This window comes from Schistocerca cancellata, chromosome 2, assembly GCF_023864275.1.
Source record: "Schistocerca cancellata isolate TAMUIC-IGC-003103 chromosome 2, iqSchCanc2.1, whole genome shotgun sequence".
In the NCBI taxonomy this organism is placed as follows: Eukaryota; Metazoa; Arthropoda; class Insecta; order Orthoptera; family Acrididae; genus Schistocerca; species Schistocerca cancellata.
The window spans coordinates 599,923,576-599,948,742 of NC_064627.1; the positions used below are offsets into that span (position 1 = coordinate 599,923,576).

Here is a 25,167-nt window from a genome sequence, read left to right on the forward strand (position 1 = left end):
GTTTTCTGCCGGATATCAGCATCCTCCAAACACGATATTTTGACGTCATTACTTGACATCTTCATCAGGTGTTCCCTGAGACTGGCTGCTTTCTGGACCGGGTCACATATTTATGCCTACCCGGTGCCTGATGTTCTGTTTGCAGTTCCCTAGTCGGTCCGCGCCCGCGGGTCGCGCTATCCTGCCGCTCTAGGTGTTCCCTATTCCGTCCGCGCCCACTCTGGACGCCTCCAACTGCGGTCGTGGCCTCCTGGTGTTGCCTTCTCGGTCCGCGCCCGTGGGCTCACTCAACTTCCTCCTCAGGTGCAGAGATGGAGATGTGGTGCCTGTATTTGCCAAAAACAAACATCATATTACGTGTAGGGCGGCCAACAGGATCAAGCACCGAGCCAACATCGCTCTGGCGAGAGAAAGAGTCCGTGACATCCGCCATAAACTTGATGTCACGTCCAGGGAGCTGTTACATCTACATCTGTACATGGCGGCCAAACTAGCGCAAGGGGATTGGGACAGAATTGATGGAGTGTCTTGGTTACTAGCAGCATGCATTAAGAACAATGCTACAGCCTGACAATTGGCAAAATTTGAATGCCTGAACAGCCTAGTGCAACAAAATCATGACACTCGCAAGGTTGTAAATTTGAGTGACAGAACACTGGATGAAGCTACCCTGAAGGTTCTTGGCAGGGGCCTAAATTTCGCTGTCACTCCTAGAGATCTACTGGTAGCCAATCTCATCAGCTCTGTGGAACAAGTCATCAACACACTACCCTCAAGTACGGCTGAAGAGATTCGGAGAGAGACGTGCAGAGCCCTCACCAGAACCAGGCTGCCTAAGTCTAACATCTCAAGAAACGAGAGGATGGCCCTCAGGAGATTACGAGAAGATGACAACATAGTGGTATTACTGGCAGACAAAGGGAACTCCACAGTCATACTGCAGAAAGTGACTATGACCTGAAGATCTGGCGACTTCTGGAGGACCTGGCTTACAAACCACTAGAGCAGGATCCAACTGACAGGGTGGACAGAAAAACCAAGTCTCTGCTGAAGGAAACTGGCTGGCCCAAGAAAATTATCAAACCACTGAAATCCAAGGCACCAGTACCACTCAGACTCTATGGACTACCTAAAATCCACAAAGAGGATCTACCATTACGACCTATTGTGAGCAATATTGGGGCAGCCACCTACCCAGCTGCAACATATCTCAAGAGAATGTTGGCACCATATGTGCGGATGTGTGCACACCACATCCGCAACTCACGGGACTTTGTGGAACGTCTTAAAAACCTACGTTTCTCAGATGCAGACTTAATGGTCAATTTTGACGTGGTGTTCCTGTTCACCAGAGTGCCCCTTAAGGACATGCTTGACTTAATCAGTGAGTAGTTTGATGGAGCTGTGCTGGATCTGTTAAGCATATTATAACATCGACTTACTTCCTATGTGGAGGTCAATTCTATGAACAGACTGAAGGGGTGGCGATGGATGGCCCCTTGTCACCAGTAGTGGCCAACCTGTTGATGGAGAAGTTCGAGGACGAGGCTCTGACAACTGCCACTTACCAGCCAACATGCTTCCTGTGATACGTTGATGACACATTTGTCATTTGGCCCCACGGTCGCGAAAAACTGGAAGACTTCCTGGACCACCTGAACTCAAGGCATCTGAATATTAAATTCACCATGGAGTTAGAAAAGGACGGTCAGCTGCCGTTTCTGGATGTCCTGGTGAAGAAAAAGGCGGATGGCACCTTCAGCCACAGTGTGTACCGAAAGCCAACACACACAGACTTATACTTACAGGCCGACAGCTGCTACCACCCAGCACAAAAGACCGGGGTGCTTAGAACACTTGTACACCGAGCCAAGACACTGTCTGACTCTGACAGCCTGGCAGGGGAACTTGAACATCTTCAAAAAGTGTTTGCTAACAACGGATTCTCATCCAGGGACATCCGCAGAGCTCTACATCACGCCAGACGTCAGGACACACCGGAGAACGAGCAAGAAGAAGAGATCAAGAAGCTGGCATTTTTACCGTATGCCGGGCCTGTTTCTGCCAAGATCAGCAGAATACTAATGAAACATAACATCAAGAGTGTCTTCTGCCACCTAGCAAAATCAGGGCTTTACTTGGAACAGTCAAAAATGACCTGGGCTTAAGGAAGCCTGGCATTTACAATATTCCTTGTGAATGCGGTATGTCCTACATTGGCCAAACGACTAGAACGGTGGAAATCAGATGTAAGGAACACCAGCGACATACCAGGCTAAGGCAGGCCACAAAATCAGCAATAGCAGAACACTGCCTTGAGTTGGAACATTCCATGGATTATGAGAACACCAAGGTCATGGTCTATACCCCCAGGTTCTGGGATAGTGTCATCACTGAATCTATAGAGGTAAAGATGGCACAAAACCTGATTAACTGGGAAGCAGGATACCAGCTAAGCACTGCATCGAACCCAGCATTTGAACTGCTGAAGCAATACCGGAGAAAATATGTTTCCAGCTCCAACAACGAGCCTCAGACATCCGCACACTGCGGGCATGAACCAAGAAGGGAACACCAGGACGCCTCAGCCGCAGTCGGAGGTGGCCAGAGCGGGCGCGGACGGAATAGGGAACGTCTTGTCCCTGTCACTTATCCATACGAGTCTGCCCTGACTCGTGTTGGTAGCAGGCTAAGCATATACTGCTATTCCTGCATAATCCTATATCTGTGGAGTAGCTTCCTCATGGTCCGAATTGGCCTGAGATGTTTTCTGGGGTAGAGTTGTCCTCTCTCTGTTGCGAGATATTATTCTCGTAACAGGTCAGGCCAACGCGTGGTTGGCCTGTGGTGAATAGGATGGCCCAAGTCCCTAATGAGCCTTTTGTCGATTGTTTAAATCGGTCGCGGAGGAAGGGGATGCCGGTTTGCCGGTGTAGCCGAGCAGTCGAATAGAGCCTTGGTAGGCGCAGGGCGATCTTGAGCCCCCTGTTCTGCACCCTCTGCAGCTTGTTGATGTGTGTGTCGGCCGTGTTGCCCCACACCACGGCCGCATATTCCAGCACTGGACGAACCAGCGCCAGGTACAGCGTGATGCCGTGTGGGGAGGCAAGGCAGACGACGGATTGAGCAGAGGGTACAGAACGCGTAGGCGCCCTATTGCTCTGCCCCTGACGTCCTCGATGTGGGCTTTCCACGTTAGCTTCTGGTCGACAATGACTCCCAGGTAGCGGCCAGTCCTGCTCCATGGGACGGGGCTTCCCATGACAGTGACTGGCAGAAGATCTGGTGGCAGTGGTCTTCGTGTGAACACCACTGCCTGGCTCTTCGCCGCATTCTGCTTCAGGCGCCACTTCGTCGACCCCGCACCAAGGTCCTCACATCCACGCTGGGGCAGGCGGCGAATCTTGACTGCCTTCATACTCCGCACGAATAGCGCCGTGTCGTCGGCGTAGAGTGCCAACTTCACCGGCGCCACGCGCGGAGCGTCAGCTGTGAATAAGGAGTAGAGCAGGGGGTCGAGAACGGATGGGTCGGTGCGTGGACGTCCCCTCATCCAGGCGGATGTGGAAAGTCCTGTCGGCCAAATACGACCGGAGTAGGACCCCGTGCGACGTCGAGAACCTCGCACAAAAAGGTTGTACACGAGGCTGTCGTGCCACACGGAGTCGAATGCCCTGGAGACGTCGAGGAACACTGCCCCAAGGTATTCCCGCGTCTCCATGGCGCGCATGGCCTCTTCCACCAGCCGCATCAGCTGATGGACCGAGAAGTGACCTCTCCAGAAGCCAAACTGCTCATCCGGCATCACTCCTTCTGCTGTCACGTGGCGAAGCAGGCGCCTGGCGTAGAGGCGCTCGAACACTTTGGAGAGGGCCGGTAGCAGACTGATGGGTCTGTAATTGGCGGCGTCACGCAGGTCCCTGTTCACTTTGGGGATGTCCACCACCTCTGCATGTTTCCACACAGAGGGGTAGACACCCGAGCGAAGGACCTGGTTGAAGATACCCGCCAGCAGCGGATGGGCCCCTGCTGGAAGGTTCCTCACCAGGTCGTTGGTGACCCCATCAGCGCCTCCGACCTTCCTAGTATTGAGCGCCTTCAGCTGTGCAGCCACCTCTGCCTCGGAGATGGCTTCGATTACATCCCCGTCGTCCCTTGCCTCCAGGAACACTGGGAGTTGCTCAGCTACCCGCTGGATGTGGTCTTCATCCAGATTGTCGTCCACCGGGGTGAATGACGATTCGAATTGGTTCGCCAGGACACCTGCTTTTCTGTTTGGGCTGCAGACGACGTCTTGCCCAACCAGTATTGGTGGTATGTGCTGTCGTCGGCGCAAGAATGACTTCACCGTGCGCCAGGTGCTGCCGTCATCTAGGTTGAGGGAGGCGACAAAGGCCGACCACATGCTGTTCCTGTGCACCTCAGCCGCTGCTTTGATGTCTCTCCGCATGCGGTTGAGGCGTCGCTTCATCGCGGATTGGCTGCGTGGAGGGTGGCTGGGGGGAGGGGGGTGGCTGCGTTGGCTGCGTGCAGTAGCTGGCGGGAGAGGACACGCAGAGTGGCGTTCGCGCTCACTGTGTCTTGATTGGTTGTGTCCGCGATCGATTCCAGGACTATCTCCTGGAAGCGCTCGCAGTCCATGCGCTGGTACGTCTGTCGGCGTGGTGGCAGCGTGTCTCCGGCGACAACTATGTCGAAGACCACCGGCAAGTGGTCTGACGACAGTGCACACTGTGTGGAGGCGGTCATGTGGTGCCCGATGCCTTTTATGACTGCGACATCGAGCACGTCCGGCCGTCCCCTGGCTGGGTAGATTGTGGGCTCCTGTGGGCCCAGAATCTGGGCTCGCTACAGTTGCAGCACTTTGGTGCCTCCTCTCTCTTCTTCGTGCACTCTCGACTCTGGTGGGAGTCGGCGCACTTGACACAGCGGGCCGGCATGGAGCAGTGGCGACCCACGTGGTCAAGGCCCTGGCAGGAGAAGCACTGGGCGCGCCTCCCCTTGGCCTTGAGTGTCTCCACTTCCAGCCACCATCTGCAGATGGAAGATTTTTCGGTTTTCGAAGTTGTCCGGGAGGACAACTAGGAAAAGAGGCATGTCTCGCCTCGTTCTGGGCGATTTCATGATGGTCACGGAGCTGGCCATGTAGCCCAGCCCCGCCAGTTGTTCTTTGAGGTGCGAGGTCCCCATTTCCAGCGGGAGGCGGCGGAAAACCACCTTCAGCTGTTTCACGGGCTCCGCATTATGCGTAAAGCAGTGTAGCTTGTCGGTGTCAATGATCTTCATGGCTGCTCGGTAGTCATCCATGGTGGCGGTCGAAACCCGGTATAGGTCTCGCCCGACAAATTTGACCTCGGCAGCGGACGCAAATGTCTCAAATTTATCAAGGAAAGACTTGTAAGTGTTCGTCCATGAGACAGTTATCGGTGGTGGGGCGCGTTCCCGCCTCTTGGGTGGCTCAGTGCCCTCCATGGCCTCTGGCTCGTCGATGTCGATGAATGAGTTCGTCGTCGGGAGCGGCTGCACTGTTTGGAGCCGTTTGGCCCGAGCAGTGTGCCGCCGCTTCGGAACGGTGAACCCATCGTCTGGCGCCTGGGCTGCCTCAGTGGGAGCAGGGTCGTGTGCCATCTTCTGCTTCTGGCTTCTCCTGCAAACAGACTGAGAGAATGTGGAGGAGTCGTCCTCCTCTGTTGCTGCCGGCCTCTTCCTGGAGGGCTGCGGTGTTGCCATGGCTTCCGCCTCGTGCAGGTCGCCAAGGTTGGCCTCTACGATAGTGTCGTCACGTGGCAGGACGGTGACGTCTTCTCTCATCACGCCTGGTGGTACAGTTTCCGGTATATCTGTGGCCTCTTCACTGGAAGAGACTGGAGTGGCAGCCAGCAGTGCACCAGTTTCTTCTGGAACTGGGACTGGTGGCGCAACACTCATCGGGGCCGCTGCTGGCAGAACAGTGTCGTCTGTATTCAACACGCCTGTCAGGGCTCCCGACGGTACTCTCTCCTCTTCATTGACTACGCAACCGAGTGACTTGAGGTACTGGTGGAACAAGTAGAGAGCTCGTTCGTCGGCTGCTCGTTCCCGGTAATCAGTATCCCGTGACATTCGGTGCAGGATGACTTACAATTGCGCCGCCGTAAGCGGGCCTGTTTCCCTAGAATATACCGTCTCGTGGTCTATTGTCGTTTGCTGCGTCGTCGTACTTGGGGGCCGGATGGGGCCGCAGACGGGGCGGACTGAGTCGCCCGAGCCCGTCCCGCCTGGTGGCGATCCGCCACACCCTTCACTTGAGTAGCATGGTCCTGCTTGCACTGCATCGCTCACTCGAGTAGGGAACGTCCACTGTCACTGTCACTGTCACTTGTCCATACGGGTCTGCCCTGACCTGTGTTGGGAGCAGGCTAAGCATACACTGCTGATCCTGCATAATCCTGTATCTGTATAGTGGCTTCATCACGGAACGAATTGGCCTCAGGTGTTTACTTTGGTGGAGTTGTCCTCTCTCTGCCACGAGATATTAATCTCTTGACAGGTCAGGCCAACGCGTGGTTGGCGTGTGGTGAATAGGATGGCCCAAGTCCCTAATGAGCCTATTGTCGGACTGTACGGTCTGCTCATAGAAGAGCCACACCGATTGTTTAAATCGGTCGCGGAGGAAGGGGATGCCAGTTTGGCGGTGTAGCCGAGGGGTCGAATAGAGCCTCAGTAGGCGCAGAGCGAGCTTGAGCGCACTGTTCTGCACCCTCTGCAGCTTGTTGATGTGTGTGTCGGCTGCCTTGCCCCACACCACAGCCGCATATTCCAGCACTGGACGAACCAGCGCCAGGTACAGCGTGATGCCGTGGTAGGGAGGCAAGGCAGACGACAGGATGAGCAGAGGGTACAGAACGTGTAGGCGCCCTATTGCTCTGCCCCTGACGTCCTCGATGTGGGCTTTCCACGTTAGCTTCTGGTCGACAATGACTCCCAGGTAGCGGCCAGTCCTGCTCCATGGGACGGGGCTTCCCATGACAGTGACTGGCGGAAAATCTGGTGGCAGTGGTCTTCGTGTGAACACCACTGCCTGGCTCTTCGCCGCATTCTGTTTCAGGCGCCACTTCGTCGACCACGCACCAAGGTCCTCAAATCCACGCTGGAGCAGGCGGCGCATCTCTACTGCCTTCATACTCCGCACGAATAGCGCCGTGTCGTCGGCGTAGAGTGCCAACTTCACCGGCGCCAATCGCGGAGCGTCGGCCGTGAATAAGGAATTGAGCAGTGGGCCGAGAACGGACCCCTGCAGCACTCCAGCACGGATGGGTCAGTGCATGGATGTCCCCACATCCAGGCGGACGTGGAAAGTCCTGTTGGCCAGATACGACAGGAGTAGGACCCCGTGCGACATCGGGACCCCGTGCACAAAAAGTTTGTACACGAGGCCGTCGTGCCACATGGAGACGAATGCCCTGGAGACATCGAGGAACACCGCCCCAAGGTATTCCCGCGTCTCCAGGGCGCGGATGGCCTCTTCCACCAGCCGCATGAGCTGATGGACCGTGGAGTGACCCCTCCGGAAGCTGAACTGCTCATCCAGTATCACTCCATCTGCTGTCACGTGGCGAAGCAGGCGCCTGGCGTAGAGGCGCTCGAACACTTTGGAGAGGTCCAGTAGCAGACTGATGGGTCTGTAATTGGCAGCGTCACGTGGGTCCTTGTTCGCTTTTGGGATGGCCACCACCTCTGCATGTTTCCACACAGAGGGGTAGACACCTGAGCGAAGGACCTGGTTGAAGATACCCGCCAGCAGCGGATGGGCCCCTGCTGTAAGGCTCCTCAGCAGGTGGTTGGTGACCCCATCAGCGCCTCCAACCTTCCTATTATTGAGCGCCTTCAGCTGTGCGGCCACCTCCGCCACGGAGATGGCTTTGATGACGTCCCCGTCGTCCCTTGCCTCCAGGAACACCGGGAGTTGTTCGGCTACCCGCTGGATGTGGTCTTCATCCAGATTGTCGTCCACCAGGGTGAATTACGATTCGAATTGGTCAGCTAGGACACCTGCTTTGCCGTCTGAGCTGCAGACGACGTCTTGCCCAACCAGTATTGGTGGTCTGTGCTGTCGTCGGCGCAGGAACGACTTCACCGTGCACCAGATGCTGCCGTCCTCTGGGTTGAGGGAGGCGACGAAGGCCGACCACACGCTGTTCCTGTGCACCTCAGCTGCTGCTTTGATGTCTCTCCACATGCGGTTGAGGCGTCGCTTCGTCGCGGGTTGGCGGGTGAGCTGCCACTCCCAGAAAAGCCTGCTCTTCTCCGTGATTGCTTCCCGTATCGGAGGCGGTAGGTTTCGGGAGAAGTCCCTGTGCCCCTGTGGTTGGGGAGGGGGGGGTGGCTGCGTCGGCTGCGTGAAGTAGCTGGCGGGAGAGGAAACGCAGAGCGGCGTCCGCGCTCACTGCGTCGGGATCGGGTGTGTCCGCTATCGATTCCAGGACTATCTCCTGGAAGCGCTCGCAGTCCATGCACTGGTACGTCTGTCGGCGTGGTGGCAGCGTGCCTCCGGCGACATCTATGTCGAAGACCACCGGCAGGTGGTCTGACGACAGTGCACACCGTGTGGAGGCCGTTGTGTGGTGCCCGATGCCTTTTATGACTGCGACATCGAGCACTTCCGGCCGTCCCCTGGCTGGGTAGATTGTGGGCTCCTGTAGGCCCAGGATCAGGGCGCCGTTCCTCACGGCAGCGCGGGAAAGTCGGCGGCCACTGACATTCGTGAGGCGGGAGTTCCATTCCAGGTGCTTCGCATTGAAGTCACTCGCAATGAACACCCTCCCCCCAACTGTCAGCAGCGCGTCGACGTCCGACTCCTGGAGCTGTCCGCGTGGTGGCCTGTATACTGCCATGAACGTGATCTGCCCGGCTGTCGTGGTGATCGTCACCCCAGTGGTTTCCAGGGTTGCCAGGTCCGGAAGTTGCACTGGGTGGTGCCTGAGTGATGCACGTACATAGATGGCGGTGCCACCGCCGGCTGTTGGCCTGTCATTGCAGTAGCAAACATACACTCCTGGAAATTGAAATAAGAACACCGTGAATTCATTGTCCCAGGAAGGGGAAACTTTATTGACACATTCCTGGGGTCAGATACATCACATGATCACACTGACAGAACCACAGGCACATAGACACAGGCAACAGAGCATGCACAATGTCGGCACTAGTACAGTGTATATCCCCCTTTCGCAGCAATGCAGGCTGCTATTCTCCCATGGAGACGATCGTAGAGATGCTGGATGTAGTCTTGTGGAACGGCTTGCCATGCCATTTCCACCTGGCGCCTCAGTTGGACCAGCGTTCGTGCTGGACGTGCAGACCGCGTGAGACGACGCTTCATCCAGTCCCAAACATGCTCAATGGGGGACAGATCCGGAGATCTTGCTGGCCAGGGTAGTTGACTTACACCTTCTAGAGCACGTTGGGTGGCACGGGATACATGCGGACGTGCATTGTCCTGTTGGAACAGCAAGTTACCTTGCCGGTCTAGGAATGGTAGAACGAAGGGTTCGATGACGGTTTGGATGTACCGTGCACTATTCAGTGTCCCCTCGACGATCACCAGTGGTGTACGGCCAGTGTAGGAGATCGCTCCCCACACCATGATGCCGGGTGTTGGCCCTGTGTGCCTCGGTCGTATGCAGTCCTGATTGTGGCGCTCACCTGCACGGCGCCAAACACGCATACGACCATCATTGGCACCAAGGCAGAAGCGACTCTCATCGCTGAAGACGACACGTCTCCATTCGTCCCTCCATTCAAGCCTGTCGCGACACCACTGGAGGCGGGCTGCACGATGTTGGGGCGTGAGCGGAAGACGGCCTAACGATGTGCGGGACCGTAGCCCAGCTTCATGGAGACGGTTGCGAATGATCCTCGCCGATACCCCAGGAGCAACAGTGTCCCTAATTTGCTGGGAAGTGGCGGTGCGGTCCCCTACGGCACTGCGTAGGATCCTACGGTCTTGGCGTGCATCCGTGCGTCGCTGCGGTCCGGTCCCAGGTCGACGGGCACGTGCACCTTCCGCCGACCACTGGCGACAACATCGATGTACTGTGGAGACCTCACGCCCCACGTGTTGAGCAATTCGGCGGTACGTCCACCCGCCCTCCCGCATGCCCATTATACGCCCTCGCTCAAAGTCCGTCAACTGCACATACGGTTCACGTCCACGCTGTCGCGGCATGCTACCAGTGTTAAAGACTGCGATGGAGCTCCGTATGCCACGGCAAACTGGCTGACACTGACGGCGGCGGTGCACAAATGCTGCGCAGCTAGCGCCATTCGACGGCCAACACCGCGGTTCCTGGTGTGTCCGCTGTGCCGTGCGTGTGATCATTGCTTGTACAGCCCTCTCGCAGTGTCCGGAGCAAGTATGGTGGGTCAGACACACCGGTGTCAATGTGTTCTTTTTTCCATTTCCAGGAATGTAGTTTGCTACACGTACGTGGACCCCAGGTTTAAGGTGAATTTCGCCGACCAGGCAGAGGTCAATGGCCTCGTCCTGCATGATTTGGCGAAACTCACCTTGTTGGGGGAACAGGCTGTTTGCGTTGAAGTCGCAAACGGTCAGTCCATGGATGAGTGGATTATACATGGTGCGGCTTCATGGTGACGGTAGCAGCCTGGAGGGCCTCCGTGACTGCCGTGACTAGCATGCGCAGTTGTTGGAGCAGGGCAGAGAGAGAGCCCAGAAGGGCTCCCAGGTCTGCGGCTCCTGGTCCTGTTGATGGTGCAGGTACAGCCGCATCGGCGGGCGCGGGGACGGCCGGGCGCGGCGTCGCCGTCACGTCCGTTCGCTGGACCGCGCGCCCAGCAGCCTGCGTCGCGGGAGTGTGGAGTGGACGGGCAGTGCGTCGTGCACCCTGGTGGTGGTCGGCCTGGGAGTCAGCCTGTGGGGCTGACGAGCCAGGCACGGTGGATGGTGCGGTCTCATTCGAGTCCCGTGGCGGAAGTGGCGTGAAGGCCGCTTGTCGTCTCGTGGTGGCTTCAGCGGACTCCCCCTTGGTGGCGGAGGCGTAGCTGGTGCCAGGTTGCACCTTCCTGGCAGGTGCTGATCGTCCATTCTGCCGTGGGCGGCGGCGGAATGCACCGCAGCCTCTGTAGCTCGCCACATGTGGCTCGCACAGTTGCAGCACTTTGGTGCCTCCTCTCTCTTCTTCGTACAGTCTCGACTCTGGTGGGAGTCGGCGCACTTGACACAGCGGGCCGGCATGGAGCAGTGGCGACCCACGTGGTCAAGGCCCTGGCAGGAGAAGCACTGGGCGCGCCTCCCCTTGGCCTTGAGTGGCTCCACTTCCAGCCACCATCTGCAGCTGGAAGATTTTTCGGTTTTCGAAGTTGTCCGGGAGGACAACTAGGAAAAGAGGCATGTCTCGCCTCGTCCTGGGCGATTTCATGATGGTCAGGGAGCTGGCCATGTAGCCCAGCCCCGCCAGTTGTCCTTTGAGGTGCGAGGGCCCCATTTCCAGCGGGAGGCGGCGGAAAACCACCTTCAGCTGTTTCACGGGCTCCGCATTATGCGTAAAGCAGTGTAGCTTGTCGGTGTCAATGATCTTCATGGCTGCTCGGTAGTCATCCATGGTGGCGGTCGAAACCCAGTACAGGTCTCGCCCGACAAATTTGACCTCGGCAGCGGACGCAAATGTCTCAAATTTATCAAGGAAAGACTTGTAAGTGTCCGTCCATGAGACAGTTATCGGTGGTGGGGCGGGTTCCCGCCTCTTGGGTGGCTCAGTGGCCTCCATGGCCTCTGGCTCGTCGATGTCGATGAATGAGTTCGTCGTCGGGAGCGGCTGCACTGTTTGGAGCCGTTTGGCCCGAGCAGTGTGCCGCCGCTTCGGGACGGTGAACCCATCGTCTGGCGCCTGGGCTGCCTCAGTGGGAGCAGGGTCGTGTGCCATCTTCTGCTTCTGGCTTCTCCTGCAAACAGACTGAGAGAATGTGGAGGAGTCGTCCTCCTCTGTTGCTGCCGGCCTCTTCCTGGAGGGCTGCGGTGTTGCCATGGCTTCCGCCTCGAGCAGGTCGCCAAGGTTGGCCTCTACGATAGTGTCGTCACGTGGCAGGACGGTGACGTCTTCTCTCATCACGCCTGGTGGTACAGTTTCCGGTATATCTGTGGCCTCTTCACTGGAAGAGACTGGAGTGGCAGCCAGCAGTGCACCAGTTTCTTCTGGAACTGGGACTGGTGGCGCAACACTCATCGGGGCCGCTGCTGGCAGAACAGTGTCGTCTGTATTCAACACGCCTGTCAGGGCTCCCGACGGTACTCGTTCCTTTTCATTTACCACGCAACCGAGTGACTTGAGGTACTGGTGGAACAAGTGGAGAGCTCGTTCGTCGACTGCTCGTTCCCGGTAATCAGTATCCCGTGACATTCGGTGCAGGATGACGTACAATTGCGCCGCTGTGAGCGGGCCTGTTTCCCTAGAATATACCGTCTCGTGGTCCGTTGTCGCTTGCTGCGTCGTCGTACGTGGGGGGCCGGATGGGGCCACAGACGGGGCGGACTCGGTCGCCAGAGCCCGTCCCGCCTGGCGGCGATCCGCCACACCCTTCGCTTGAGTAGCACGGTCCTGCTTGCACTGCATCGCTAACTCGAGTGTAGGGAACGTCCAGAGAGGCAGGGGAGCGCCACTCGCGGGTGCGGACCGAGAAGGGAACACCAGAAGGCCACGACCGCATTTGGAGGCGGCCAGAGTGGGCGCGGACGGAATAGGGAACACCTAGAGCGGCAGGATAGCGCGACCCGCGGACGCGGACCGACTAGGGAACGGCAAACAGAACACCGGGCACCGGGCAGGCATAATTATGCGACCCGGTCCAGCAAGCAGCCAGTTCAGCGAACACCTGATTATGATGTCAAGTAATGACGTCGAAATATTGTGTTTGGAAGACGCTGATATCCGGCAGAAAACCCGATTTCCACGATTTGTCATCAAATCGCCGGGAAAGTCTAAGAAATTACATCACAAGACACCTTTAACGTGTTATCTAAGACAAAAGTGAATGAGCCTCAGTCTTCTTTAGAACAAACTAGGGGGCAGCACACCCAAAGAAACGACATTAAGGTTAGGTGGGAAATAAAAGCAACTAGAAAGAAAGAAGGCGATCTTCTACGTAGCAGTGGTGGGAGTTCCGCATGGTACAGGAAACGTAGTAGAGTATCAAATTACAAATATCCTGAAACCTATACTAGACATAGCTAGGTTACAGAAAACATCGGCGCTGTTGGAAATATTTTGAAGAACAAGATGTGTTGCTCATAGTAGGTTGAGAAGGAAACAGCCTATCCACTTAGAACACCACGCTGCAACACATGTGCAAGATCGATCAAAGGTATCAAGATAACAAAGCAAACTGGAGTTTGTGTAGCTTTTGCATCTCCATGACAGACGATGACTTAGCTCTCTGCCGCTTGAGAAAACAAAGATGGGACTAGTGGGGTTATTATTGAGTACAGCAAAGTCATATCTTTGCTGTACGTGTTGCTGCACTTGGGATATGGACACACTGGCCATGTTCTGCACTTGAATAGAAGGAGAAAGAAAAAACTAGCTAAGTGTCTTGCTGGATGTGTCTGATGGTCATAGGCACAAGGAAAATTCCCTGTGTTTAATGGAGCCAGAGAGGCATAGTTTTTTATTAGAGCCAGTTTTCAGACAGGTAATCGCGAAATCAAAGCAAAACAGGATCACAGTATATTTATTTATTTATCGAGGAATCGTCACACAATGGTATAGGCTATGTCATCATATTGCAATGAAAATAAATAGCTCTGATACACATACACACAGAATAAGTTAATATATTTTACAAGGATAGGACAATTTTCAGAAAAAGAAAGGTTTCACCAGAGCACTAAGATGTTGAAAAACAAATTAAATGAGCTTCTTATTAGTTTCGAAGATCAGCAAAATTCTTAATTAAAAGACAAATGTACATTTTCTGAACAGAGAGAAATTATAGGCTTGGAAAACTTAAATGTGAGTAGTTGTGAGCTAGAATCGTTTTCATGTGAGTCAATATGAAAAAAAAATGCCACACACGTGCAAGTTGAAACAAGTGGCACATACGTAAAAAGCATGTGGTTGTGAGTTGTTACTGCAGGATACTTTACATAGATTTAACAGTAAACTTGATTAACTTGCAGCTGTTCGTGACAAATCTAGATTGTCTCTTCAACTATCTGTCACACAAGAATAATCTACAAGAAACATTATTTGGCTGTTACACTCTGATTTCAGTAGCAATTTTTTCAAGTCGGGCACAGTAACGTAATAGAATCTTGTTCGATAACATTTTCGTAGATAGTGATCATTTGGAAAAAAAAATTATCCCGTTTTTCTTGCATTATCAGACCAGGACAGACAACTAAAGAAAAACTAAAAATGGTAAACCTTATATTTCTAAGACATTTCCGCAAAAAGGAATGTGGCTTATCGATTCCATCAGCAAATACACTGAAGAGCCAAAGAAACTGGTACACCTGTCTAATATCGTGTAGGGAACTCGTGACCGCACAGAAGTGCAGCAACACGACGTGGCATGGACTCGACTAGTGTTTGAAGTAGTGCACGAGGGAACTGACACCGTGAATCCTGCAGGGCTGTCCATAAATCCGCTAGAATACAGGCGGGTGGAGATCTGTTCTGAACAGTACATTGCAAGGCATCCCAGATATGCTCAATGATGCAGATTTCAGAGGAGTTTGGTGGCCGGTGGAAGAGTTTAAACTTAGAAGAGTGTTCCTGGACCCACTTTGTAGCAATTCTGGACGTGTGGGCTGTCGCATTGTCCTGCTGGAATTGCCAAAGTCCGTCTGAATGCACATGGACATGAATGGATGCAGGTGGTCAGACAGGATCGTGTCACCTGTCGGAGTCGTGTCTAGACGTATCAAGGGTACCGTAGCACTCGAATTGAAGACGCCCCACATCATTACAGAGCCTCCACAAGTTTCAACAGTCCCCTGCTGACATACAGGGTCCATGGATTCATGATGTTGTCTCCATAGCCGTATACGTCCATCCACTCTATACAATTTGAAATGAGACTCATCCGACCAGGCAACATGTTTGCAGTCATCAACAGTCCAATGTCGGTGCTGACGGACCCAAGCGAGGCGTTAAGCTTTGTGTCGTCCGGTCATCAAGGGTATAGTGTGGGCTATTGAGTCCGAGAGCCCATATCGATGATGTTTCGTTGAATAGTTCGCATGCTGATACTTGTTGATATCCCAGCACTGAAATCTGCAGCAGTTTGCGGAAGGGTTTCACTTCTATCATGTTGAACGATTCTCTTCTGTCGTTGTTGGTCTCGTTCTTGCAGTATTTTTTTCTAGCCGCATCGGTGTCGGCGATTTAATGTTTTACCGGATACCTGATATTCACGTACACTCATAAAATGGTCGTACGGAAAAATTCGCACTTCACTGCTGTCTCTGAGATGTTGTTTCCCATCGCTCGTGGGCCTACTATAACCACACGTTCAAACTCACTTAAATCTCGATAACCTGCCCCGACAGCAGCAATAAACGACCTAAGAACTGCGCCAAACACTTGTGGTCTTATATAGGCGTTGCCGACCGCAGCGCCATATTCTGCTTGTTTACGTATCTCTGTATTTGAATACGCATGCCTATACCAGTTTTTTGGCGCTTCCGTCAGAAAAGCTCACGTTTCATAGAATGATCAGTGTTATATGCAACTGATTAGTCTTATAATTGTCAATGGACGCAATAAATGGATTCTAAATGAACCAAAATAAAAGGCAAAAAGAAGTTTTAGCGAAGTGGGTACATAAATAGAGAATCTCACAGAGTAATTTTCGAGTTTATTTATACAGGATACTTGAATAACCTCACACTTAAGGTACATCGAGCAGACTTAATTCTCTCCGTAGATGATTTACGTTGTAATTCATAGATTTAGATAGAAAGCTACAACCTCTGTTGGGTAACAAACCAGGAGAATAACAAGCTATATGTGTAGTTTTTTCTGTATGTTTTTATAGTTTTTGTCGTAAATTCTTCAATTGTTAGTGTGTTTCATGTTTAAGAAGTGTAGTCTCGCAGTTTAGTAACTGTAAAGTGTAGATTCACATTGTCTGTAGCGTAACTGTCATTCGTTCATTATGAACAGCCAGTGACCGTTGTTCACAGCTTGGTCAGCTTCAGCCTCCGTTGGTGACATCCAGGAGAGTAGCAAGATACTTATTAGGATTCTCTGGTTGCTTTTAAAGTTTACTCCTTATACATAGCAGTAAGATGAATAGAGTGTGTGCATGTCATGTGCAGACACAGAAGGAGCTGGCTGCAGTTCGCAAATAGCTTAATATACTTGGTCGTGATAAGCCGTCTGCAGGCTGCGGTCTTGGGCTTCAGTGGAGATGGAGAACGAGCTGTGTCGCATAGAATACTTTAAGTATCGTTTGTTTCGCCCCAGGGCCCTGCTGTTGAGGAACCTTGCAGCGTACTCGACACGGGTGATCCGCCATCACCACAGAGTGTTGGGTCGTAAAGCATTCGAGGACATGAGGCGGAGAGTCCATGGGAGGTTGGCCATCTGGCCTCGCCCAGCCAACCTGTGAGCTGACAAGTATCAGCTTCTTCAGGGGGGCCTAGCAGACACGCAGGGAAGGGGTATGATAGTTGTAAGGATCTCCACTGTTACGTGCGTTATGGAGCCCCTGAAAGGAAAAGCGTCCAGGGCTGGAAATAAGTCCAATGCGTTCTCGTACTCCTGCCGGGAGATGTGGAGTAGGCCCTGCCCGTGGCTATGGACGATGCAGGAGCAGTAGTCTGTAAGTTGTGGCACATTGTGGACCACATCGGCAACAGCGATGTTTGTCAGTTGTGTTCTGACACCATCCTCAGTTCGCATGGGCGACTGGCAGAAGCAGTGAAGACAGCTGGCCTCGCTAATGGGCTGTAAGCAGAGCTCATAATTTGCAGCACTGTAACCAGAGTTGATGGGATCCTTTGGCCTAGAGATGAATGGAGGGTCTCAAATAAAGACTCTGCCGATTTTGTGATGGTATTGTCTAAGATTCTGGGACTTACGTTATGTGGATATAGAACTGTAAGTCTCCCCTTGATAAGGCAGCGGTGCAATATACAAAGGAAGAAGCTGTTCGGGTAGCAGAATGCTTGCTAAGTGCACGTGGGGTTTTTTAGGCTACGCAGTAGTCTGAGATCCTATGATGAACCCCCGCTAGTCAGTCCTCAGTAAGTGAAATCGCAGTGCATACAAACTAAAGACACTTCGAGTGTGAAAGTTTAACAATACATTGTCGAAGTATTCGTAACAAAGTTCCAGAACTGATTGCCCTGTTGGAAGCTCGTCAAACTTAAATTATTCTCGGAACCGAGAACTGGCTCAAATAAGAAACTTAAAGACCTGAAATATTTAGCGAGGCATAGAACATATACTGACAAGACTTAGTAGAAGCCGTAGGTGGGGGAGTCTTCACTGCAGTTAATGTGTCTATCGAGGTTAAAAATGGGTCTAACTGTGAAGTTATGTCGATGTGAGTAACACGCCTACGTGAACTCAAGTTAAATATTGGTTGTTTTTACGAGAAACCTGATTCCGGCGAGACAGTTTTAGAATCACTCAAACAAGTCCTACACTGAGTAGCGCGTAAATACCCAGGTCGTGCCCAATTAGTTGGATGCAGTAGAGTGTAGGCAGGGACTTCTATGACTTCATTGTAGGTGGTACAGACATACAGTCTTGTGGAGCAGTTTTGAACACGTTTTCCGAAATCTAACTTGAGTAGCTAGATCGGCAACCCACAAACAATGGAAGTATTTCAGACACTGTAGCTACAAACAGGTCTGATTCTATCGATAGTGTCAGTACAGAGATAGGGATCAGTGACCATGATGTCATCATAGCGACGACGGTTACTGAAGTTAATAAATCCACCAAAAAGCCTAGAACAGTATTTTTGCTAGAGAGCAGATAAGCAGTTCTTAACATCCCAATTAGACAGTAAATAGACATCATTCAGTTCCAATATGATAGACGTAGTGGAAGTTTAAATTGATTATGAATCACGCCCTGGATAAGTGCGTGCCATGTAGGTGGATTAAGGAGGGAAGGGATCCATTGTAGTTAACTAACAAAATTCGGAAATGAGAAAGCAGAAACAGTTGGACTCGGTTCAATAAGGAACGCACAATCGTCGACAGGCAAAAATTAGTAGAAATTTGTACTTCAGTAAAAATTTCGATGTACGAAGCATAAAACAAGCAGCGTCATATCTTAGAGAAAGGTTTTACCGAGAACCCGAGAAAATTCTGACCCTACGTAAAATCGCTAAACATCCAGTCATTCGTTGCCCAGTCTGGTGTGACAGTAGAAGACAGCAAAAGTAAATTAGTAGTTTTAAGTTTTGCGTTTAATAAAACATTCGCGCAGGTGGATCGTACAAACATACCGCCGTTTGACCGTCGCACACATTCGCGTAAGGAGGACGTAGCAATAGAAACCCCTGGCATAGAGAAGCAACTGAAGGAGTTCCAAACAAATAAGGGCCCAAGTCTGCATGCATTCCCAATCGGGAGTGCTCTACGGCACTGACCACTCACTTAGCTTGCATTATCACGAATCTCTCACCCAGCGCAATGTCCCAAGCGACTGGAAAAAAGTGCAGGTGAATCCTATGTATAAGAAGGCTAATGGAACGGATATCCAAAATTGCAGACCAATATCCGCAACATCGGTTTGCTGCAGAATTCTTGAACATATTTTCAGTTTGTTTATGATAAATTTCCTTGTAATGGAAAACCTTATATCCAAAAATCAGCACTGATTTGGTAAGTATCGCTTGTGCGAAATTCAGCTAAATATCCGGAAAGCGCTTGACCTCGTGACCCACTGCAGACTATTGAAGAAGGTCCGAGCACACGGAATAGGTTCCGAAACATGCGACTGGCTCGAAAAATTCTTAAGTAATAGAACCCACTACGTTGTCCCGACGACGGTGAGTGTTCATCAAAGATAGTAATCGTCAGTAATGTCTCAGGTAGGAGTCATAGGACCGCTCTTATTATCTATATAGATGAATGACCTTACGGACAGAGTGACCAGCAATCTGCGTGTTGCTGTGGTGTACCGTGTGATGTTGTCTTTCCGTGGCTGTAGGAAGATGCAAGATAACTTAAACAAAATACATAGTTGTTGTGATGAATGACACCATGTTCTACATGTATAAAAATGTAAAATGATACAGATGAGAGGGAAAAAATCCCATATTGTTGGAATACAGCATTAGTAGTGTCCTGTTTGACACAGCCACATCGATTAACCGTGGAACGAAAACGTAGGAACGGTAGTACGGAATCCGAGTGGTCGACTTCAATTGGGAGAATTTTTAGGGAAGTATGGTTCATCTGTGAAGGAGATCGCACATAGAATACTAGTATACGTGCCCCTCTTGAGAAGTGATCCATTGTTTTGGATCCCCACCAGGTCCGATTAAAGGAAGCGATCGAAGCAGTTCAAAGATGTGCAGCTAGATTTGTTACAGATGGGTTCGATCAACGTGAAAGTATTACGGAGATGTTTCGGGATTTCAAATGAGAATCCATGGAGAGAAGGTGACGTTCTTCCAAGCAACGCTACTGAGAAACTTCAGAAAACCGACATTTGAAGCTGATAGCAGAACGGTTGTACCGCCACCAACGTACGGTTCGCGTAAGTCAAGAGAAATTTGGGCTCTGACGAAGGCGTATAAAGAGGTTATCAAATGAAGACATGAAATCTGTAAATGAGTCCACAGTTATTTTATTTTTGGCACTTTTATTTTCACAAGTCCGTCTTCATAACACAGATTTCTTTACGCTTTATTACCGGTTTTGGCTTACCGCCATCTTCAGATCTGTTGTAAATATAAATATTGTGTAAGCGACCAGGTTCAATTACTCAAGATAAATCTGTACAGTATTAATGATGCATGAAAAATAAAAATATAAAATATTTATAGCCATGCAAGCAGCCATACATACCGTTAAAATATTCTGATAAAAAATCATCGTCAAGTTAAACATGTGAGTACATGGTACGTGCTGATAATACTCAGATTGCGTCAGGTATTTATAGAATAACTTAGTACAAACAGAGGGCACTTTAGCTAGAGTACATAGTAAACCAGTGTCGCCAATATAAAGATTAAAACGCTGTATGCACTGTCTTTAGTTAAAAAAACTAAAAACAGTGTATACTGCATTTTAGTCTTTATGCTTTTTAAACTATTTATACTGGCATTCATAAAAGATTGTATGTTACCTAACCAGGCTAAAGCCTGTATTGTGTAGATTTGTGCTTTTTATGGATTTCAAGTATGAGTCCCATTTCACATATAGTATATCAGCCTATGCTTTTAATGTTACTCACTCATATAGCCAAAGGAAAATTTTAACTAAAGACAATGCGTAATGCATTGTAATCTTTATATTGGCGACACTGGTTTACTAGGTACTCTAGCTAAAGTGCCCTCTGCTGGCAGTAGATTCTTGTATAAATACCTGACGCAATCTGAGTATTATCAGCACGTACCATGTACTCACGTGTTTAACTTGACGATGATTTTTTGTGGTGTATGAGGCGGAACTATGGGCCTCATGGAAAAAGGGTGACCCGGCTGAGTCACGCAATTTGACTCTTAGTCTGATCACGAGGTGTGGTCATTAAATGCACTCGTTGATCACGTAGGCTGACGTGAGGATCAGTGAACTATACTTGACGGGATGTATGTGGAACATTTTAGGTGATTAGAAAGTTAGTAGACATGAATACAATTAAATACTTAGCTTTAATTCAGCATCAGCGGTGAACGTCGATCTTGACTTTGTACAATAATATTTACAAGTGGAGTTATAGACTGAACTGCGAATACAATTCTGATTGCTTCACACATATAGATCAATTGCCAATGCATAAAGTGTATGTGGCGCCTGGCTAGGGCGTAGCTACTGACTTAGCTGAAGGCTATGCTAACTAGTGTCTCTGCTGATGAGATCTCTGAAGCTACAATAAGTGAACCATTCCTATTAAAGTCGGCTGTAGAACTGGCCAGTGCGCTAGCTTGTCTCGTAAGGCCAGCCGAGTGGCGGCGCTCGGTCTGCTAGCGCCGACAGAGGCGGGTCCGATGTGTACTGACGGACCGCGGCCTATTTGAAGCCTGCAACCTAGCAAGTATGGTGCCTTGCGGTGACACCACACTTTTTATCAGAATATTTTAACGGTATGTATGGCTGCTATTCATGGCTATAAATATTTTATATTTTTATATTTCATGCGTCACTAATACTGCATAGATTTAGTCTTAACTAACTGAACCTGGTCGCTTACACGATATTTATATTTGCAACAGATCTGAAGATGGCGGTATGCGGAAACCAGTAATAAAGTGTAAAGAAATCTGTGTGATCGAGACGGACTTGTGAAAATAAAAGCATACAGAGGTGTTTTCCCCCCCGCTCTTTCTGTAAACGGAACAGGGAAGGAAATGACTAATAGTGGTACGCTCCGCCATACACCTGTTGGCGGCATACGGAATGTGGATGTAGATGTGGATGTAATCAGCAACAGAAGAAATATTAATAAAATTTATCAAAGAGTTAGTAAGTCGGCCTATGCATATGAACACTACACTAACTTCGAAAAGATACCGTTTTTTCAGTATTGTACAACAATTAATATGGTATAGGAACAGTCGTAGTTTAGAACGCCGCAAAATTTTCAGTAGTATGTTCAAGAAATTTTGAACAATGTTACTGACATTTTCAGACAGCCAAGTCCAACAGCTTTTGCTATTCACATAACTGCCAGTACTGGAGAAACACAAGTCAAGACCTTTCACAAAGAAAGATAAGTAACAGAAAGCCTGAATTCCCGAAGAAAGGCAGAAACTGCTGAAAGAAACAACATTCCTCTCCTTTACACTGTCGTATACTCATAACTCGAAGACCATCATTCACAGTGGTAGAGATTAGTGAAATACTAGTAATCTGAGTGCACATTTCGATTTTATATTGCCCAAATACGATATCTCCGGAAGATTTTTTTGCTGTTATGGTTCTTTAAATAGTTGTAAGATATTCTCAAATTTTCTGGCATATCTTTTCTTAAACTACAATTTTTGACGTTTTGTTAAATTATTGCAGTAAAGTATTTTACATATTTTGTGAGAGTTACAGAATTCATTAACATCAAAGCGCAACGTTTTATGTATTTTAATGTTGTTACTAAAATCAAACATGTCTGTGGAACTTCAAAGGTTGAAATGACGGCACGTAATATTTGAAGGGGGAGGGGAGGGGGGGGGGGGAAGGGAAGACAGAAATAGTAAACAAACTGTGCCTCCTTCCTTCCCCCGAACTGAAACCTGGATCCGCGTCCATCTGATGATTTCCATCGAGCCACCTGTGACTCATTTGTGAATACTGATCAGACTGTAGACTGTATTACATTTATTTTTGTTTCAGCAATCCAACTCCGCAACAGAGTTCACTTGTGACAGTGACGTGGGAAGAGTACGACGAATCGTCGCCCAACTACTTGATGATAGCAGCTCCTCTTCGAACTGGAACCAGCTTATTTGAGCCTTACATGAACTTCTGGCATGACCTGTTGCCGTAAATCTTGTAATGATAACAAAACTAACAGAGCGAATTAACAGTTAATTAAATCCACAAACACTACCTAGTAAATTGCGTAACAGATTCATATTGTATATTACATAAGAAGTCAACCATACAGTCAACAAAGTTAATTTGATCATCAAGTAAATCATTTTCATTCCTTGCTAACCAAAATAATGGTAACTAATGAGCCTTTCTATTATAACTTAACAAATAAACAGTTGGGATTTTCTGCGTATTTATGCCTTTTTTTCACTTTCCTTTCGCAATTCTAGTAGTGACTGCTATAGTGAGCTGTGCATTTCCCCTGTGAAACATACTGTGTAGAAAAGATATGGCCTGCTATGGACCGCATACAATTTAAGACTTTCTTCCCAGTACTTCTTCATTTTCTCTCCAACTGCTCGTCTCTGCTCATCTGTCCACACTCTCTTGGGTCGAAGTTTTGGCTCATCTTCTTCATAGTTTGCGTTTTCTATTAGTAGCCTGAAGTGATTCCTGTCACTTATCATTTCTTCTGTAACATCTATTTTGTTTGGAATCTTTCTTTACTGCTTCTATCCATCCTACAGTTTTTTTCAGCTTACTAACCTAATTAAAAATTTTCTTTGTAGTCCGTGTATCTTCCATTCTCTTTAAATGTCCAAATGTCCATAAAATTTTATCCGTCTCTTCCTCATTGTATCTGTGATCTTTTCTGTATTTTTATATAAATCTTCATTTCTCCTTTTAATCCATCTATTTTCATTGTTTTTCTCAGTATCTAGAATTTCTCTTAGTATTTTTGTATCTCTTTTTTCTAGGTCTCTTAATTCGCCTTTCTTATTCAGTGTTAGGCTTTCTGATCCATATGTTGCTTGTCCTAATAGCTGAATTATAATGTGTAATCTTCGCTTGTATGGATATTGATTTCTTATTGTAATAGTTTTGTGTTAATTTATATGCAAATTCTAACTTTTTTATTCTTTCTTTATTTGTTGTGTTATCCAGTCCAATGGTTTGGACTGGATTTATCAACTCTTTTAATTTTTCCATACTTTGTTTTCATAAACTTTTGTGTATTATGTTTGTCTTCTATATACTCGGTTTTTTCATAGGATACTTTTAGCCCTGTGTTTTCAGCAGTCTCGTGTAACAGATCAAGACTAACTATTGCGTCTGTTCGGTTTTCAGTTATCAATGCCATATCATCCGCACAAGCTAAACATTTCGCTTCAAATTTGTTCTTCTTTGGCCCATGCTTATACCCTTTGTGCCTCTGTTTTTAATGTACTTTCGCATGTTTTTATTATTTTATCCAAAACCAAGTTAAAGAGGATTGGGGACAGTCCATCTCCTTGTCCAACTCCTGTTTTGATTTTGAATGGTTCAGAAATTTCACCTTGAAACGTAATCCTTGATGTTGTATCTGTGAGCGTTTGTTCAACATGTCTTCTGGTGTGTTCGTCTATAACTGATTCATAAAGTATCTGTAATAGTGTTTGTCTGTCAACTGAGTCGTAGTCCTTCTTGAAGTCTACCAGAGTAACTATTATATTTTTATTTTGTATAGGTGTCACTCTCAAAATTGTTTTTAAATTAAGGATCTGTTTTGCACATGATCTACTAAATCCTGCTTGATAATTTCCTATATTATGTCCTGCTTGTTCCTCTATTCTGTTTAAAAGTGCTTTAGATAGTATTTTGTATGTTACTGGTAACAAGGATATACCCCTGTAGTTGTTGGTGCCTATTTTATCTCCTTTTTTATGCTTGTTTCTGGTCACTAGGTACGATTCCTTCTGTCCAAATGTCTTTAATTACTTTGTGAATTTTCTGCCATGTGGATAAGCCCCCTAGTTTCCACATTTCTGTTACTATCCCATCCTCTCCTGGTGCTTTGTTATTCTTCAATGCTTTGATAATATTTTCTATTTCTCCTACCAAAAGTGAAACATAGCGGAGGATCGGTGATGATGTAGGCAGCCATATCACTGGATTCCATGTGCTCCATGATTATTCTGCAAGGTCACATTACTGAGAAGGCTTATGAGACCATTTTGGCTAAACAGGTCCACCCCGTGGTACTGTACAATGTTTGTTCCCCGTTTGTGGTGCTGTGTTCCAAGATGACTGGGTCCCTGTTCCCATACATCGGGCTTCGTTAATGACACAGTAAATGTTGTGATTGGAAAGCCTCATTCAGTTTTTTGAGCCTAAAAAGAGACTCCCCACATGTAGCATGTTTTAATTGCTCACGTCAAATGATTCACCCTTCTGCTTCAAAACCACGCTTAAAACTTCCAAGAAACATCTAGGATTAGCTGAGGAACTTAAGTTCTTATTTCAATAGTAGCTTTGGCAGGAGAGAGACATTTAAAGAATTTAAAGTGTTTTATCGTACTGAAACAGACAGTATTCTATGTCCTTGTGCAAATCGATGGTTTTCTGTCAAATCATGTGTGGACAGCGTACTGTAGCACTGCAGCGCACTTAATGCCTACCTGAGAAATATT

The 25,167-nt window shown here is 49.0% G+C and overlaps 1 protein-coding gene across 1 annotated transcript in view; it reads left to right on the forward strand.

The window, feature by feature from the left end:
* Positions 1–22,877, forward strand: part of LOC126147179 (esterase FE4-like) — a 77,634-nt gene extending 54,757 nt beyond the window's left edge. The window contains exon 11 of the mRNA XM_049915674.1: positions 22,517–22,877. Within this exon, the coding sequence (XP_049771631.1) occupies positions 22,517–22,670 (154 nt within the window). The 3' untranslated portion in view covers positions 22,671–22,877. The remainder of the gene's footprint in view (positions 1–22,516) is intronic.
* Positions 22,878–25,167: the final 2,290 nt, after the last annotated feature.